Below are 16,493 nucleotides of genomic sequence, written 5' to 3' on the forward strand. Positions count from 1 at the left end.
TACATGTAGTATAAACAAGTGACTCACTATCCATGGCCTGGATTAACACAAACAAGAACCATATATGACTAATTTGAGCTCGATTAATCATGTTTATATGTAGACTACAACTATCTCGATCCAATGTCATCTTTAATCTTTAATCTTTAACTAGAGGGCATATATACTGTACAAACATGCATATATGATTATAGACAGAGTGATTACTTATAAGATTGGACACGCAACATATGTTTTGATCAACTTACTTTTTTTTTTTTATTTTCCTATTTCTTCTCCACTGCCACCCCTTTTGTCAGTGTGAAATCTGCCAGAACAGACTTCCCCCCACCACTCTACTATATGATGGGTATTTATTTTTTTATTTTTTATTCAAAAAACAAATTAATTTAAATATCAAAAATCAAAAATAAAAATAAATATACCCCCATCCCAAAAAAAATAAAAATCCAACATATTTAAATACTTGAGCAGAGCAGTTGGTCTAGCCAGCAACTTTCCAACTCTTCTCTTCCAAGTTTCTCTCTCTAAAATTTCTCTCTCCTCCCAAAAATGGAGTCATCAAGTGATGAAGAAAGGAAGATTAATGGTCATCACCAAAATGAAGAAGATGAAGAACAAGATCCTTCTAAAAGGAAAAAGGGTGGTTTCATCACTATGCCATTTATCATAGGTAAACTCAATTAAATTAGCTCAATTTTCTGGGTTTTCCTTTAATTTTTCTGGGTAACTTTTAATTAGCAAAAATAATGAAGAAAAGTTAACTAATTAATTAACTTAATGTTGGGTTAATTATGGCAGCAAATGAGTCATTTGAGAAGGTAGCAAGTTATGGGTTGACACCAAATATGATACTATATTTGATGAAGGATTACAAGATGAGTTTAGCAAAAGGCCAGAATTTGCTGTTTTTTTGGTCAGCTGCTACAAATTTCTTCCCATTAATTGGTGCATTTGTTGCCGATTCTTATCTTGGGCGTTTTCTTACCATTGGTATTGGTTCCATCATCAGTCTCTTGGTAATTCATTCTATTCCTACTCTTTTCTTTTAATTGTCGAGTCCGACTAATTGTCTAACAGTCAGACAACTAATAACGAGCACGGAATGTCATTATTGTCAATAATGCTTCCTTTGTTCGTTAGAGGGGCCTTCTCTTGTACATTTGCTAGAAATGAAGAAGGGGATTAAGGGAGTTAAAAGAGAAAAATTAAAGAACTAAGTAATTAACGTTGATAGTTGTCAAAGCACATGATATTGTTTTGTTTAATGCATTTTGTAGTCAGCAAGGTCCACACTACTATAAGTCACAATTATTTGACTTTGTTTTTTAAAATTTTATTTTCTAAATTTAATTTTTAAAAAAGGAAAATAAAAATTTGATGGCTAATGTTCACATGGTATGTACGCCTAAGGGGGTCCGTGGTTTTTGTCCTAAATAATTAACATCTTTTTGCATCCTTTTGAACCTTTTTCCACCTAGTTGTCCCCTCAATTTCTTTTATTATCTTTGTGGGATATTACTTGAAATTATTTTGTTTGATGGTCTAATCAATTAATTAGCAAAAGTCCAATTATTAAAAGCCAAGAATGTTATTATTGGGGTTCAATTTTCTTTTCTTTTAATTTTCTTTTCTTTATTATTCTATTTTTCTTTTTTTAAATCAGGCAAAATTAAGCTCATTGAAAGAAATTGCATGTATAAATGGATTGACATGAAATTGGTAACTAAAAAACACTCAATGATGTGAACTTTGTAGTTGAAGATATTCAATGACATGTATTTTGGTTAATTTTGATGATTAAGTTCATGTCAATAAGTATATAAAAAAGTTCATATAATGAGTGAAGTTAGAGTATATTTTATGTCAATAAGTGTAATTTAGTGTAACAATTAGTGCAACATGTGGAGTTTTAGGTTTCTCCTAAACATCTTATAAGTAAATACGGTATTTAAAAAGTTTGAATGTCTAATCGTTTCAAATAATATGAAACAAAGGTAATAAGCGAGTTGAAAATGTGGTCGGAATTGTGCCTGTAAATAGTGTATTAAGTCAGAAGGCCTAACATATACTCTAGGGAGTAATAGAGAGGATGTATAAATAGTGTGAGAGTTTAAAATGAGTTATGGAGTATTTATTGAAAATGGATGACGTATTTCAAAGGGTATTTGGATAGAATTGTAGTCTAGCTAATGAACAAGCTTTGACCACAAAAGTTAAACACTCTCTTCATTCTTTTTCTTCTTTCTATTTACAGTAATAATAGAATCCTAGGAATTGAGAAAATCAGAAGAAAGCGGTTCTTTTTATATCCATGTTGAGTATAAAAAAATTTATTAATAAAAAAAGTATTTTTATTTAAATAATACAGCTCACCCGTCATAAGAAAATGTACAAAAATAATTTCAAACGGATTATAGAAAAATAAAAAATAAAAATAAAAACCCGAAAATAAGATTATTGCGTAATGTAAGATTAATAAGGCAATGCCAGGCTAACAATGTGAATAATAGCACTGGAAATGAATTAATGGGAAGAACTTAATTAGAAATGAAAGTGCAAATTATGTTTAATTATGATATTATGTTGTATTTAGTGAAGAAACCTCGGGAAAGAGAGCTTAATAAGAAGATGATGAAATATTCTTTAAGTATGATTCCATTTAGTATCATAATTGCATTTGCACCGGCTCACAAGTCGAGAATTTAACAGGAAGAAAATGAGGAGATGTGGTTTTTTGGTTGGGACCACATTTCATGATGACCTGGCTTGGTTGCCCTTCTCTTAACATAATTATGGTTGTGCTAGTGCATGCTTGGTTGTATGATTAATCATTTAATCTTGGCTATCTCTTCCAAATGCATCATGCCAAAATTTTATATTATGACATTTTTGGATTGTTTTATTGTAGGGTGACTCGATTACTTGAATGCGCGTATTTTGTTTTGCTTATTTGATGGATTGTTTAACCCGTTTTAGACATTTTATTTTGTCTGTGCATGATAGCAAACGTAACTGATAAGAAGGAACGAAGAGAGTATTTGTGAATTTTGTGATCAAGCATTTTAGTGGGCTCGGGTTTTTGGTTTGAAAATTGTAATAGGGTAGTGCTTCATTGTTTTGAAATTAATTAAAATTTTTAAAAAATATCAGTGAAAATAAGTTAATTTTTTTAGGGAAATTGAGAGATAATTGGGTGAAGTTAGAGGAGTTTGGCTGTCTAGTAGATGATTGACACCACCCAAATGAAAAATTGATCTTTTAAATGGGACAAGAGTTATAGGAGAAATGAATTTTTGGGAACAATGGAGTATGTTATCATGGTCTAAAGACAATATTGGTCATTTTATAATTATTTCAATTGATGTCGTGTTCACAAATTCAAAATATTATTTGGCTTTTTTGAAAACTAACTTCTTTTTTTTTGTGTCATAAAAAATTAAAATCTATGCATTAGCAAATAGTGCTGTGTGAAATTTGATCAATAGTACTATTGTACTAACATTTTGGACCACAAGGAATATGAGATTATGAGCCATGGACCCAACAATAATTAGGAAATTTCTACTTTTGGTTTTTAGTTACTTGCACAAATAAAACATGACTGCATTCACATGATATGAACTACATACTAAAGTAATTGTAAATGATATGAGAGATTAAATTAATTGGAGATGAAAATATACTCCGTATTAGAACTATTGAATACATGCAAATATATTCAAACGACAGTAAATGATGTCGGTTATTCTAATCCATTTGAGACTAAAGCTGAAAATTCTATTTGCTACGTAAATTGTTTGAGAAATTCTAAGTGTGTAAAAAAATTTCCTTAATCCAGGGGATGATTCTTATATGGTTGACAACAGTAATACCACATGCTAAGCCTCCACCATGCAATCCGTTAGCCAACAATTGCCAATCGCCTACAACAGGACAGTATGCCCTCTTAGTGTTCGCCTTTCTATTAATGTCATTAGGTGCTGGTGGTGTGAGACCTTGTTCTCAGGCATTTGGTGCCGATCAAGTGGACCGAAGAGAAGATCCCAAGAATAAAAGAGTTTTAGAGACCTTCTTTAGTTGGTACTATGCTTGTGCATGCCTCTCAGTTGTGATTGCTTTGACTGTGATTGTGTACATTCAAGATACATTTGGTTGGAGGATTGGTTTTGGACTCCCTGCAATTCTCATGTTCTTATCGGGCCTTTCCTTCTTCCTTGCTTCTCCTTACTATGTGATTAGTAAGGTTAAAAAGAGTCTTTTAACCGGTCTTGTACAAGCAGCTGTTGCTTCTTTCAGAAACAGAAAAATGACGCTACCACCCCAAGGGTCAAGCGTGCAGTATTATCACAGGAAGGATTCCACAACAGCTGTTCCAAGTGATAGATTAAGGTCTGTTTCGAATTGCAAAAAATCTACTACTAGTTTAAAGTTAGTATATATTCAATTTTCTGTCTATCTTGTTGAGTTTTAGACCTTTCCAAATTATAGTATTCTACATAGTTTTAGGATATTATGTTGAGTGGTTTATATTTCTTTATCTAAATCTTACCTGTTTTAATCTTTTGATTTTAGGTGCTTGAACAAAGCTTGTATCATTCAAGATCCCAGCCAAGACATTGGCCCTGACGGATTAGCCAAAAACTCATGGAAACTGTGCACAGTGGAAGAAGTTGAAGAACTAAAGTCTCTCATCAGAGTCCTTCCGATTTGGTCAAGTGGGGTCATTATGTCCTTACATACAAACCTAGGCTCATTTGGTCTGCTCCAGGCGAAAACCATGGATCGACACCTGGGCCCTAAATTCGAAGTACCAGCTGCTTCATTCGGTACATTCTTGATCATTGTTATAGTACTATGGATTCCTCTATATGATCGTGTGATCCTTCCAGTAGCATCAAAGATCCGTGGCAAGCCAGCTCGCCTTGGTGTGAAGATGAGGATGGGGATTGGGTTATTTTGTGCGTTCATGTCCATGTTTGTCGCTGGAACAGTGGAAAACATAAGAAGACGACGTGCAATCAGTCAAGGATTTGCCAACAATCCTGACGGGGTGCTCCACATGTCCGCCTTTTGGCTAGTAGTGCAACATTGCTTCAGCGGCTTAGCTGAGGCCTTCAATGGTATCGGACAAACAGAGTTCTACTACTCGGAAATGCCCAAGAGCATGTCTAGCATAGCAACATGTCTATTTGGGGTTGGGATGGCAATCGCAAGCTTGTTAGGTAGTGTAATATTGAACTTGGTAGACGATATTACCAAACACGGAGGAAAGGACAGTTGGGTTTCGAGCAACATCAACAAGGGTCACTACGACTACTTTTACTGGCTTATAGCAACAATTTGCTTCTTGAATATACTCTATTTCGTGTTCTGTAGCTGGGCTTACGGACCCGTTGAAGAGCGACAAAAGAAGGTTGATGATGAAGAAAAGTTGGCTATGCTTAAGAGCACAAGTCAGCATCAGAAAGAAGACAGTAAAGAAGCCTTTGATGTATTAAAACTAAATTAATTAAGAGCTTGATGTATATTTGGTAAGATTACATAAAATCAATGGTGGATTTCTGTACTTTAGTATAAGTAAAATATGATTTAGAATATAGCTGATTGTTGTGCTTGACCTATGACAAAGTATTTTGTTCTTAGATATGGTTTTTATAGGTTTTTTTGGTGGTTTTTTTTTGCTTGTATTGGAATTTAATGCTGTATGTATATGTAATTGAGGTATTTCTCTCTTTCCACTGATGCCATTTGCAATTTTTTTTGTCAACTCTACAGTCTACACTAATACTAACTGGCTCGTAGTACTGATGTATGGAGTAAAAAATGTTTTAGACACTTCCCCACTTTCAAATTTATTGTTGTAAATGATCATTTATTAGTTAAATTCAATTTATTTTGACTTATTTCTAACACGTAAATTATATCAAAATAAGATTATATTTGTATAATTTTGATTCCTCAAAACATCTACTCCCTTCTTTTCTGAAAGAAGGTTACATTTGTGTTGTTTTTACACATTTTCCCCATACAATACAAATAGTTGATTACTTAGCAACTGTTCCCATTTAAAAAATAATCCGTATTTACCTACTCTAAATTTAAATACTCCTTCCGTTTCTTTTTACTCGCAACAAACTAGTAGTTTGCAGACTCCTAAGCAAAAGATGGTAAGTGTAATTATCAAAAAATAAGGGCATGTGTTTAGTATTAATCCAACCAAAAAAAAAAACAAATCAAAACAAAATCAAATACAGCCACCTATCACCAGCAGCAGCACCACCACCTAACACCATACCACCACCACCTAGCAGCACCGCCCTCAATTTCGACCCAACACCACCCTCGATTTCACCCACAACCACGCCTTCGACCCAGACCCAGCACCACCCCCGAGTTTGCCCAGAACCACGCCTTCGACCCAGACCCAGCACCACCCCCGAGTTTGCCCAGAACCACGCCTTCGACCCAGACCCAGCAGCACCCCCGAGTTCGCCCAGAACCTCGCCTTCGACCCAAACCTAGCACCACCCCCGAGTTCGCCCAGAACCATGCCTTCGACCCAGACCCAACACCACCCCCGATTTCGCCCAGAACCACGCCTTCGACCCAGACCAGAACCACCCCCGAGTTTGCCCAGAACCACGCCTTCGACCCAGACCCAGCACCACCCCCGATTTCGCCCACAACCCACCACCGATTTCGACCCACAAAACCCACCACCTATTTTGACCCACAAAACCCTCAAAGCCCACAACGAGGAAGGCGGCGACAAGGAAGAAAAGAAAAGAAAACGGAAGAAAAGAAAGGAAGGCGGCGACAACGAGGGGAGATCGGTGAAGAAAGAGAGAGAAAATCTGGGTATGGTGGTGATGGTGGAGGTGGTGGTGATGGTAGTGGTGGTGGTTGGCAATTGAAAGCGAGGATGAATTTAATTGGGAGGGGAATGATTTTGGTGGAAATAGTTAAGTTAATTAATGTAGAGTTTAAGTTAATGGGATAAAATCAGTAGTTTAATTAGGGTGTTTAAAACAAAAGTAAGGGTAGTTTTGTAAAATCATACAAAAAAAACATACTATAAAGGGAAAGAAAATAGTTTGTTGCAAGTAATGTGTAACGACTATTTATAGTATTTGTTGCGAGTAAAAAGAAACGGAGATAGTATTTATATTTTAAAATATATTTATTGCCTTACCCTTACAACTTGATAAATACTAGGGGTGAGCAAAAATTTAGGGTACCCTAACCTGAAACTGGAACCTGCTCGGAACCGCAGATTAGGTTTTGATTCCAGGTAATAAAATTGAGAATTTGTTGCAACAGGTTTCGATGTTCTGGATAATAAAAATCTGGACCCGAAATCTATAGGGTACCCTGTTAGTATAGGTTTCTTATATGGTACATATAACCGAAACTTATCATCTAAGCCCAAGTATAAAAACCCTATATATCAAAATTATATGAAAACAACCTCTATCCCTTATTAATTTTTTTTTATCTTACTCTTAAAGGTTTAATTAATGGTATTAATAAAGTATTTGTAATTTGGTATTGAATATTCAAGACAATTAAGTAACTATTAAGCTTACTTTGAAAAGCAGGGTGCCCTGTTCCGTCCGGTTCTCAATTTTTAGGAACTTGTTGAACAAGTTTCGGTTTCAGGTCCTATTTTTTTTTTTTTTTAAAACCTGTTGCAACAGGTTCCGATTCTGGGTCCTGAGATTTTTTACAGGGTACCCTGCTACGCTCACCCCTAATACTTATGATATCTAATTGGTGTTATTCACTATCTTATTTTTTTAATAGCTGTGTAAAACATCAAACATGACGATCTTACGCAAACGCAAAAAGAAATATGAAATACAATCACATACCATATGTCCATATGAATATGAGCTCCTTATCAATTTAAAACATCTTTCCATAATAAAACAGAGCAAATCAGCAAAGTACTCCGTATATAAACAGAAGTACAGAACAAAGAGTAGACAAAATTGAATTATTTTTCTTCCCATAAGAGGGCATATAGTTAAGGGTTGTGGAACGTGGGTATTCCACGAAAACCGGAAGAAAAAGGCCCAACAATCAGAAACCCTTAAAGAGAGTTGGAATGTTGGATGTGATTATTCGCCATGTTTCATTCCCTCATAAACCGGAAAGCAAGGCCCAATTTCTACTACTACTTCTGACATTTCACTAACCTAGCCTACATTACATTACCTATAGAATCCAAAACCCCAGTCAACCACTCACCGGCCTTTCTACAAGAGATTGTTATATACATCTAAATGTACGGTATATTTAAAGATAATTGCTTTCTTATTTGATGACAGAATGAGCAATAATCATTGAAATGAGCAAATAATATGATAGAGTATAAAACATATTCCTGGGCCTTAACCATTAGTTTAAGCTTTTGGTTGAGTTGGTCCATTAACATGGTATCAGAGCCAGCGTGACACAAAGGTCATGGGTTCTAATCTCATCCGCCCCTTGTTCAAAGTGGAATTAATTCGCACCAGGTATGGGTGGGCCTGTGTTGCATCCACATTTCAAGCTCAAAGGGTCTTTCATGTGAGGAGGAGTGATATAGTATAAAACATATTCTTTGGCTCAACCATTAGTTTAAGCTTTTGATTGAGTTGGTCCATTAACATAATACCCTTGGATACACCATACACTCAGATTTATATAACAACGCGATGCACGGGTCGATCTATTTTTTTCTAAAAAATATTTTTTATATTTATGTGATTATATTTGTTATTTTGTTAGCTGTACGTAATATATCATTTTCTCCGTATTTGTTTTAAAATATTAGATAAAATTCCTAATCTCAAAACATAATATTTCGTATTTAATTAGTGTAACCATTAAAATCTCATTGGTCAATTATGCTTATGTGGCACTTGAATTATTTATTGGATATAACTATAATTTATAATCTTACGTGGCACGTTAACTAATTTTAGGTGGCATAATCCTATTGTAGCGTTTTAAAAATATTAATCATATGTGGCGCTCTGATAATTTTTTAAAAATAAAAATCCTACATGGCGCTCTAAAATCTCGGGAAAAAACTCCCCTTTATATATATATACTAGTTTTGTACCCGTGCGATGCTCGGGTTGTTTATTGAATTTTGAGATAAATTTTAATCTATATGTCAAATTTTAAAACATATCATTATTGATACAAAATTAGTAAGGAATTGATGTGTTTTTGTGACGATTTAAACTATATAATAGACATGTAATGACTAATAATAATAACATTGGTGAAAAACATTTCTTGACCCGTAACTTGAAATAATGACCCTGTCCGAAATGACTCTAGATTGTAAAGTATATTGTTTTAATTGATTAGAATATATTATAAATAATGGATGTGGTGCATTTTGAGCTAATTCCTTCGCTTCAAAAAAATACTATGATACAAATAAATTTATACGATAATTATGAGTGTAATAATTTTTTTTAATAAAATTATAATTTAATTTGTACATATGAAATATTGGTACTTTATTGAAAATAAAACTCTAAATTAACAATTTTATCCTAAAATTTTATCCAAATTTGATTGAAATAGAATTCTAAATTAATTTTTTTATCATACAAATTGAATTCTATATAACTTTATCCTACGTGGCGCGACACTTGGCGAAAAGTTGGAACGCCAAGTGTCGCTATCTCGTCGCCTGGCTAAAAGTTTAGCTTTATATATTAGTTATATGATATGATTAGATTAGATTTCAAAACTTCTCTTGCTTCACTTGACCTTTTGTACTTGTATAATTTTCTTATCTACACAATTGCACCATTTCAACCTTTATATCCTTTCGAACAACCGACAATTCCATTTGTTAAATAAGTTTGAAAAATGGAAGTAGGTAACTCATCCTAGTTTTGTTTCATATGATAATCAAGGCATACAATTGTGCTTGCTAATCAAGAATATATCACATCCTTTTTTTTGGATTCATATGATAATTGGGAAAACTCATCCTAGTTTTGCTAAACTCTATATGATGTTAACAAACTCACAAATGCTTAAGTTGTTAGACTAAAAAAAAAAAAAATGTTGAATTGAGATTGCTATTTACAATTAATAGAGAGCATTGATAAGATTTTGTCAATCAAGTGATTTGTTTCCTTATATAAAGTGATTCTTCCCCAAATTTCCAAAACCCTCACACATATCCCTCGTTTTATTTGATTTTACCACTCTCATGTAAATCTCTTCCCATTAGTTGTCATACACTCATAGTCATTGATCTTATGCCACATATATCTATTTGAAATCTTGACCCAACCCCTAATAAATCCATCTCAATGTAAAAATCCTAAATGTCAACTTTCATAATTTCTTCCAAACACATTTAATCATCTGGATAGCGATAAAGTAAAAAAATCGGAGTAACAAAAAATAATGACAATTAATTTAAAACGAAGAAAGTGTTAAGAGTTAATTAATTTAGTCAAGGTGTGAATGTCCACACTCCAATTTCTTCATTACATTTAATGTAGTAGCCAACCCTAATTGCCACCCTCTAAGGTTATAGCCCACAATGTAATAGTGGTTTTTACTACTATAAATAGCCATGTAATTTCACTTGTATGATACACAAAAAATATTACCAAGAGTAATACATAAAAGTAGTAATACTTCTCTTATTACCTTCTTCTCTTAATCCTCTAATTTCTATATATTTCATAACACGTTATCAGCACCATCTTCAATCAGGTATACTTATACCGATTATCCAATTTTTACAAAGATTCAATTTCTTTCACAAAATATATTTTGAGGAGTATGCTCTATAGTTGCCCATATGGGATCCTCTATACCAGAAACTCACAATATATTTCTCCACAAAATTACTCCACATAATTAGCCATGTTGATTAAAAATGAGGATATCAATACATACCTTATTTATGATATTTAGTTTAGTAACTCTCATGCATGGTTATAGAAAGTAATATATAATTACTTTTGCATGTGGAAATATTTGTTGTATGCATGTTAATAAAGTAAATTTCATGGTCACACAAATCATGTTTATACTTACTTACTTGTGCATAATTACTGAAATGAAAAAAAAATGATGCAGCCTTTATATTTATTCAATTTTTAGATTACACACTTTTATGTTTCTTTCAGTTTTCGAACCCTTGACCTCATGAATAGATTAGGGTTCTCGGACCACTACGGCTTGCATCCCAGTGTGATACTTATTTACGTTTGTAAATATTAATAGTTTGATTACAATTATTTTACCAGTCTACTAGAACATTGTATGATATTTTTACAGTAGTGTAAAGCTGAAACGGATAATTTACCCCCCTATAAAAGGCGGATTACACCCCCTTATTTCACCATACAAACCTTATCCCCTCCTTAAACTTTACCCAAATTATCTCCTCTTCTTCTTCCTCCATTTACACCGGTCACACACCATGTTCCCCGTCGACAACCGACAACCACCACACCCCTTTACCTTTGAAGAAGATTTAAGGAAATTAAAACTATATTTAGTTTTAATTATGGCCCTAGTAGTTTTATTAATGGCAATGATGATTTTCATCATTTTACATAAGTAGCGCTCGGTTTTTCGACAAAGGGAATTCATGCATGTAATCTCCGTAGTACTTCAAGTTTTTTTGTCTTCTAGGTAGATTATAAGTGCATTTTGTTATAATAAATGTTCCTTTTGTCTTATCATTAATGTATGTCATTAATATTAATATTATTATTGTTGTTGTTGTTGTCGGTGATATAGTAATAGTAGTAGTATTTATTGTTATTGTTATTATTATCATTGTTATTATTGTTGTTGTCGTTACTAACGTAATTATCATGTTTAATTTTAGCTTAACTTTATGTACATCATAATAATAACCCAAGGGGGAGAAGCAAATATGTTTTAAATGGATTATTATTATGATTACAATTTGATTACTTTAATTATCACTTGCTTAATTGGCTTAATAATAATTACCTATTTGATTGTAGTTAAAATGGGAGACTTGATGAAAAGACAATTTGACGTATTAGACTTGTCCGGACATAATTATCTTGAATGGACAGTTGATGCCCAAATGAATTTAAAGGCTCAGGGATTGGAACATACAATCAAAGAAATTACCATCCCAGGAAACGAAAAAGATGCCCCTGCTCAAGTTAAAGTTCCAACTGATCAAGAGAAAGCAAAAGCTATAGTTCTCTTAAGGCATCATTTACATAACAGTTTGAAAACTGAGTATTTAATGGTGGAAAATCCCAGAGAACTATGGGATAGCCTGAAAGGAAGATATGACCACCATAAAAGGGTACTCCTTCCTTCAGCACAATTTGAGTGGACAAACCTGAGATTTCAGGACTTTAAATCTGTCAGTGATTATAATTCATCACTATATAAAATCGTATCAATATTGAGATATTGTGATCAACCAGTCACTGAAGTGCAAATGATAGAGAAATCACTCTCTACATTCCATGCTAACAACATTGTATTGCAACAGCAATACCGTGAAAGAGGCTTTGCAAAATATTCTGAGCTTATTTCTACATTATTGGTTGCTGAAAAGAATAATGATCTTCTGTTGAAGAATCACAACCTAAGACCAACTGGGTCTCAAGCATTCAATGAAACAAATGCTGTAGAAAGCTCAAATCCACCTGAGACAAATGTTGCTCATAGAGGTGGACGTGGAAAATATAATAACCGTGGCAGAGGTCGTGGAAATTTCCGCGGACGTGGCCATGGACGTGGTTATGGCCGTGGTAGAGGCCAATTTCCCCCTAGAAACAACACTCAAAGGGGGCATCAACAAGGAAACAAAAATCAAGCCACCACAAAAGGAAAAGACACATGTTATAGATGTGGCATGACTGGACATTGGGGACGTACTTGTCGTACGGCCAAACATCTGGTAGAACTATACCAGGCTTCCATTAAAGGGAAAGAAAAACATGCCGAAACAAATTATGTTAATGAAGAAAATGTCCCTGGAATTAGCCTTGATGTGTCTGATTTCCACATAGACAATGGTGAAGCTGGTGGTGAATTTATCTTTGGAGAGAATAATCATGTTTAGATAATTCATCAATTACTATGATATGTATTATGTTTTCATTATGTACTTTTCTTGTATGTTTTTTTTTCATGTTCAAGTTATGTACTTTTAATTTTTCATCATTAATAAAGTAAGTCCAGTTTAATTATCTTAAACTAATCTTATACTTATTATTTTATGAAGATATGGATCTGCCCGAAGTTGGTTCCAAATTTCAATGCCTTTTGGACAGTGGAACAACACACACTATTCTGAAGGATAGAAAATATTTTTTAAAGTTAAGATTGTTTCAAGCAAATGTTAATACCATTTCTGGGTCAGCCAAGCTAATAGAAGGTTCTGGAAAAGCTTGCATAATACTCCCAAATGGAACAAAATTAATCATTAATGACGCTTTATATTCGAGTAAATCTCGAAGAAATCTTATAAGTTTTAAAGATGTGCGTCAAAATGGTTTTCATTTAGAAACAATGATAGTGGATCAAAAGGAATATTTATGCTTCACGGCAGAAAAACATGGCAAGAAACATGTGTATGAGAAATTGCCAGCATATTCTTCAGGGTTATATCATATAGATATACGACCAGTTGAAATAAATTCGATATCTAACCAGAAGTTAGATAATAAGAATCTGCTAAATTTATGGCATGATCGTTTGGGTCATCCTGGTACAGGAATGATGCACAAGATTATAGCAAATTCAGTAGGACATTCAATTAGGAATGTTAAAATCCCTCGATCAGATGAATTAACATGCTCTGCATGTTCACTTGGCAAATTAATAATAAGACCATCTATGAACAAAATTGCTACTGAATCTCCAACATTTTTAGAGAGGATTCAAGGAGACATTTGTGGACCAATTAATCCTGCATGTGGACCATTCCGATATTTTATGGTATTAATTGATGCCTCAACTCGATGGTCACATGTAAGTCTCTTATCCAGTAGAAATGTTGCTTTTGCAAAACTCCTTGCTCAAATTATTAAACTAAGAGCACAATTTCCAGACCATACAATAAAAAGAATAAGGCTTGACAATGCAGGGGAATTTACATCCCAAACATTTAATGATTATTGTATGTCGATTGGAATTGTTGTAGAACATCCAGTAGCTCATGTTCATACACAAAATGGACTTGCTGAGTCATTAATTAAGAGACTACAATTGATTGCAAGGCCATTATTGATGAGATCAAAATTGCCTTCATCTGCTTGGGGTCATGCCATAATACATGCGGCAACGCTAATTAGATTGAGACCAACTGCTTATCATAAGTTCTCACCACTACAATTAGTTTTTGGTCGAGAACCTAATGTCTCACATCTAAAAATTTTTGGTTGTGCGGTGTATGTTCCTATTGCTCCACCCCAACGTACAAAGATGGGTCCACAAAGAAGGCTGGAAATTTATGTTGGGTTTGAATCACCCTCCATAATTAAATATCTTGAACCAATGACCGGTGATTTATTTACGGCCAGATTTGCCGACTGTCATTTCAATGAGACAGTATTCCCAACCTTAGGGGGAGAGAAAGTGGACCCACGAAAAAAAAGAAATAGAAATCATTTGGAATGCAACACAATTGTCAATGTTTGATCCACGAACAAATATGTGTGAACAAGAAGTTCAGAAAATTGTTCATTTACAAAGCATTGCAAATCAGCTGCCTGATGCATTTATAGATGCAAAGAAAGTGACAAAATCACATATACCAGCTGAAAATGCCCCTGCACGAATTGAAATTCCTTCTGGTGATAAGATCACTGAAAATGAATCTCTAGCACGCCGAAAGCGTGGAAGACCACTTGGTTCAAAAGACTCTAAACCAAGAAAATTAAAAAGACCTGATGAGATCGACAATATTCCCCTTACAGAAGGTCAAGAAAGACAAAGTACAGATGAGAATAGAGAAAAAGATGATAATCCGAAAGGGGATGAACAAGATGACCATAACATCGATAACAATGAAACTTCAATAAATTTTGTTTCTACCAGGAATTATTGGAATAGAAATGATGTTATCGTAAATGAAATATTTGCATATTCCATTGCAATTGAAATGGCATCTGACGAAAATGATAGTGAACCAAGAACAGTGGAAGAATGTCGTTGCAGGCATGATTGGCCAAAATGGAAAGAGGCAATGCAGACAGAGTTAAAGTCACTCGAAAAACGAGAAGTGTTTGGAAAAATAACCCTTACACCAGAAGGTGTAAAGCCAGTTGGATACAAGTGGGTATTTGTGAGAAAACGAAATGAGAAAAATGAAATTGTTAGATACAAGGCAAGACTTGTAGCCCAAGGTTTTTCTCAAATTCCAGGGATTGATTATGAGGAGACATATTCTCCCGTAGTTGATGCAACTACGTTAAGATTTCTGGTAAGCTTGACAGTCTCAGAAGGACTAAAGATGCGATTAATGGATGTAGTAACCGCATATTTATATGGGTCACTCGATACAGATATTTATATGAAAGTCCCAGATGGATTAAAATTACCAGAAAACCACAAGCCTAGACATTTACTTTCCATAAAATTAAAAAGGTCACTTTATGGATTGAAACAGTCTGGGAGGATGTGGTATAATCGTCTTAGTGAATACCTTATGAAAGAAGGGTTCAAGAATAATCAAATCAGTCCTTGTGTTTTCATTAAGAGATCACAATCAGGGTTTGCAATTGTTGCAGTTTATGTTGATGACTTGAATATCATTGGAACCCCAAATGAACTTGAAATAACTGCAAAATACTTGATGAAAGAATTTGAGATGAAAGACCTTGGACAAACTAAATTTTGCCTTGGATTGCAAATTGAGCACTTAAATAATGGTATTTTCGTCCATCAGTCTAACTACACCGAAAGAGTGTTAAAACGTTTTTTCATGGACAAAGCGACCCCAACAAACACCCCGATGATTGTTCGGTCTTTGACTATGAAATATGATCCATTTAGACCTCGAGAGGAAAACGAGGATGTCCTTGGTCCTGAAGTACCATATCTAAGTGCAATTGGGGCTCTAATGTATCTAGCTAACAATACTAGACCAGACATAGCTTTTTCTGTGAATTTGTTAGCCAGGTTTAGCAACGCACCAACGAAGAGACACTGGAAAGGAGTAAGACACTTACTACGATATCTACGAGGAACAAAAGATCTTGGTTTGTTTTATCAATCAAGGCAAGATGCCACCCTCATCGGATATGCAGATGCTGGATATCTATCAGACCCACAAAACGCCAAGTCACAAACTGGATATCTGTTCACCTATGGTGGAACTGCAATTTCTTGGAAATCAACAAAGCAAACCTTAACTGCGACATCATCAAATCATGCTGAGTTGATTGCCCTTTATGAAACAGGACGTGAGTGTGTATGGCTAAGGTCAATGATCGGCAATATCCAAGAAGAAT

At 34.3% G+C, this 16,493-nt stretch overlaps 1 protein-coding gene across 1 annotated transcript; it reads left to right on the forward strand.

Moving 5' to 3' along the window:
- The first annotated feature begins 443 nt into the window (after positions 1-443).
- Positions 444-5,745, forward strand: LOC145558670 (protein NRT1/ PTR FAMILY 1.2-like). Its single transcript, XM_081619978.1, has 4 exons — positions 444-673; positions 802-1,019; positions 3,842-4,392; positions 4,576-5,745. Exons 1-4 carry the CDS (start codon positions 553-555, stop codon positions 5,510-5,512), a joined length of 1,827 nt encoding a protein of 608 aa, XP_081476104.1. The 5' UTR covers positions 444-552; the 3' UTR covers positions 5,513-5,745.
- The last annotated feature ends 10,748 nt before the right edge of the window (positions 5,746-16,493 follow it).

The sequence above is a fragment of the Chenopodium album genome, chromosome 9 (assembly GCF_948465745.1).
Source record: "Chenopodium album chromosome 9, dcCheAlbu1.1, whole genome shotgun sequence".
In the NCBI taxonomy this organism is placed as follows: domain Eukaryota; kingdom Viridiplantae; phylum Streptophyta; class Magnoliopsida; order Caryophyllales; family Amaranthaceae; genus Chenopodium; species Chenopodium album.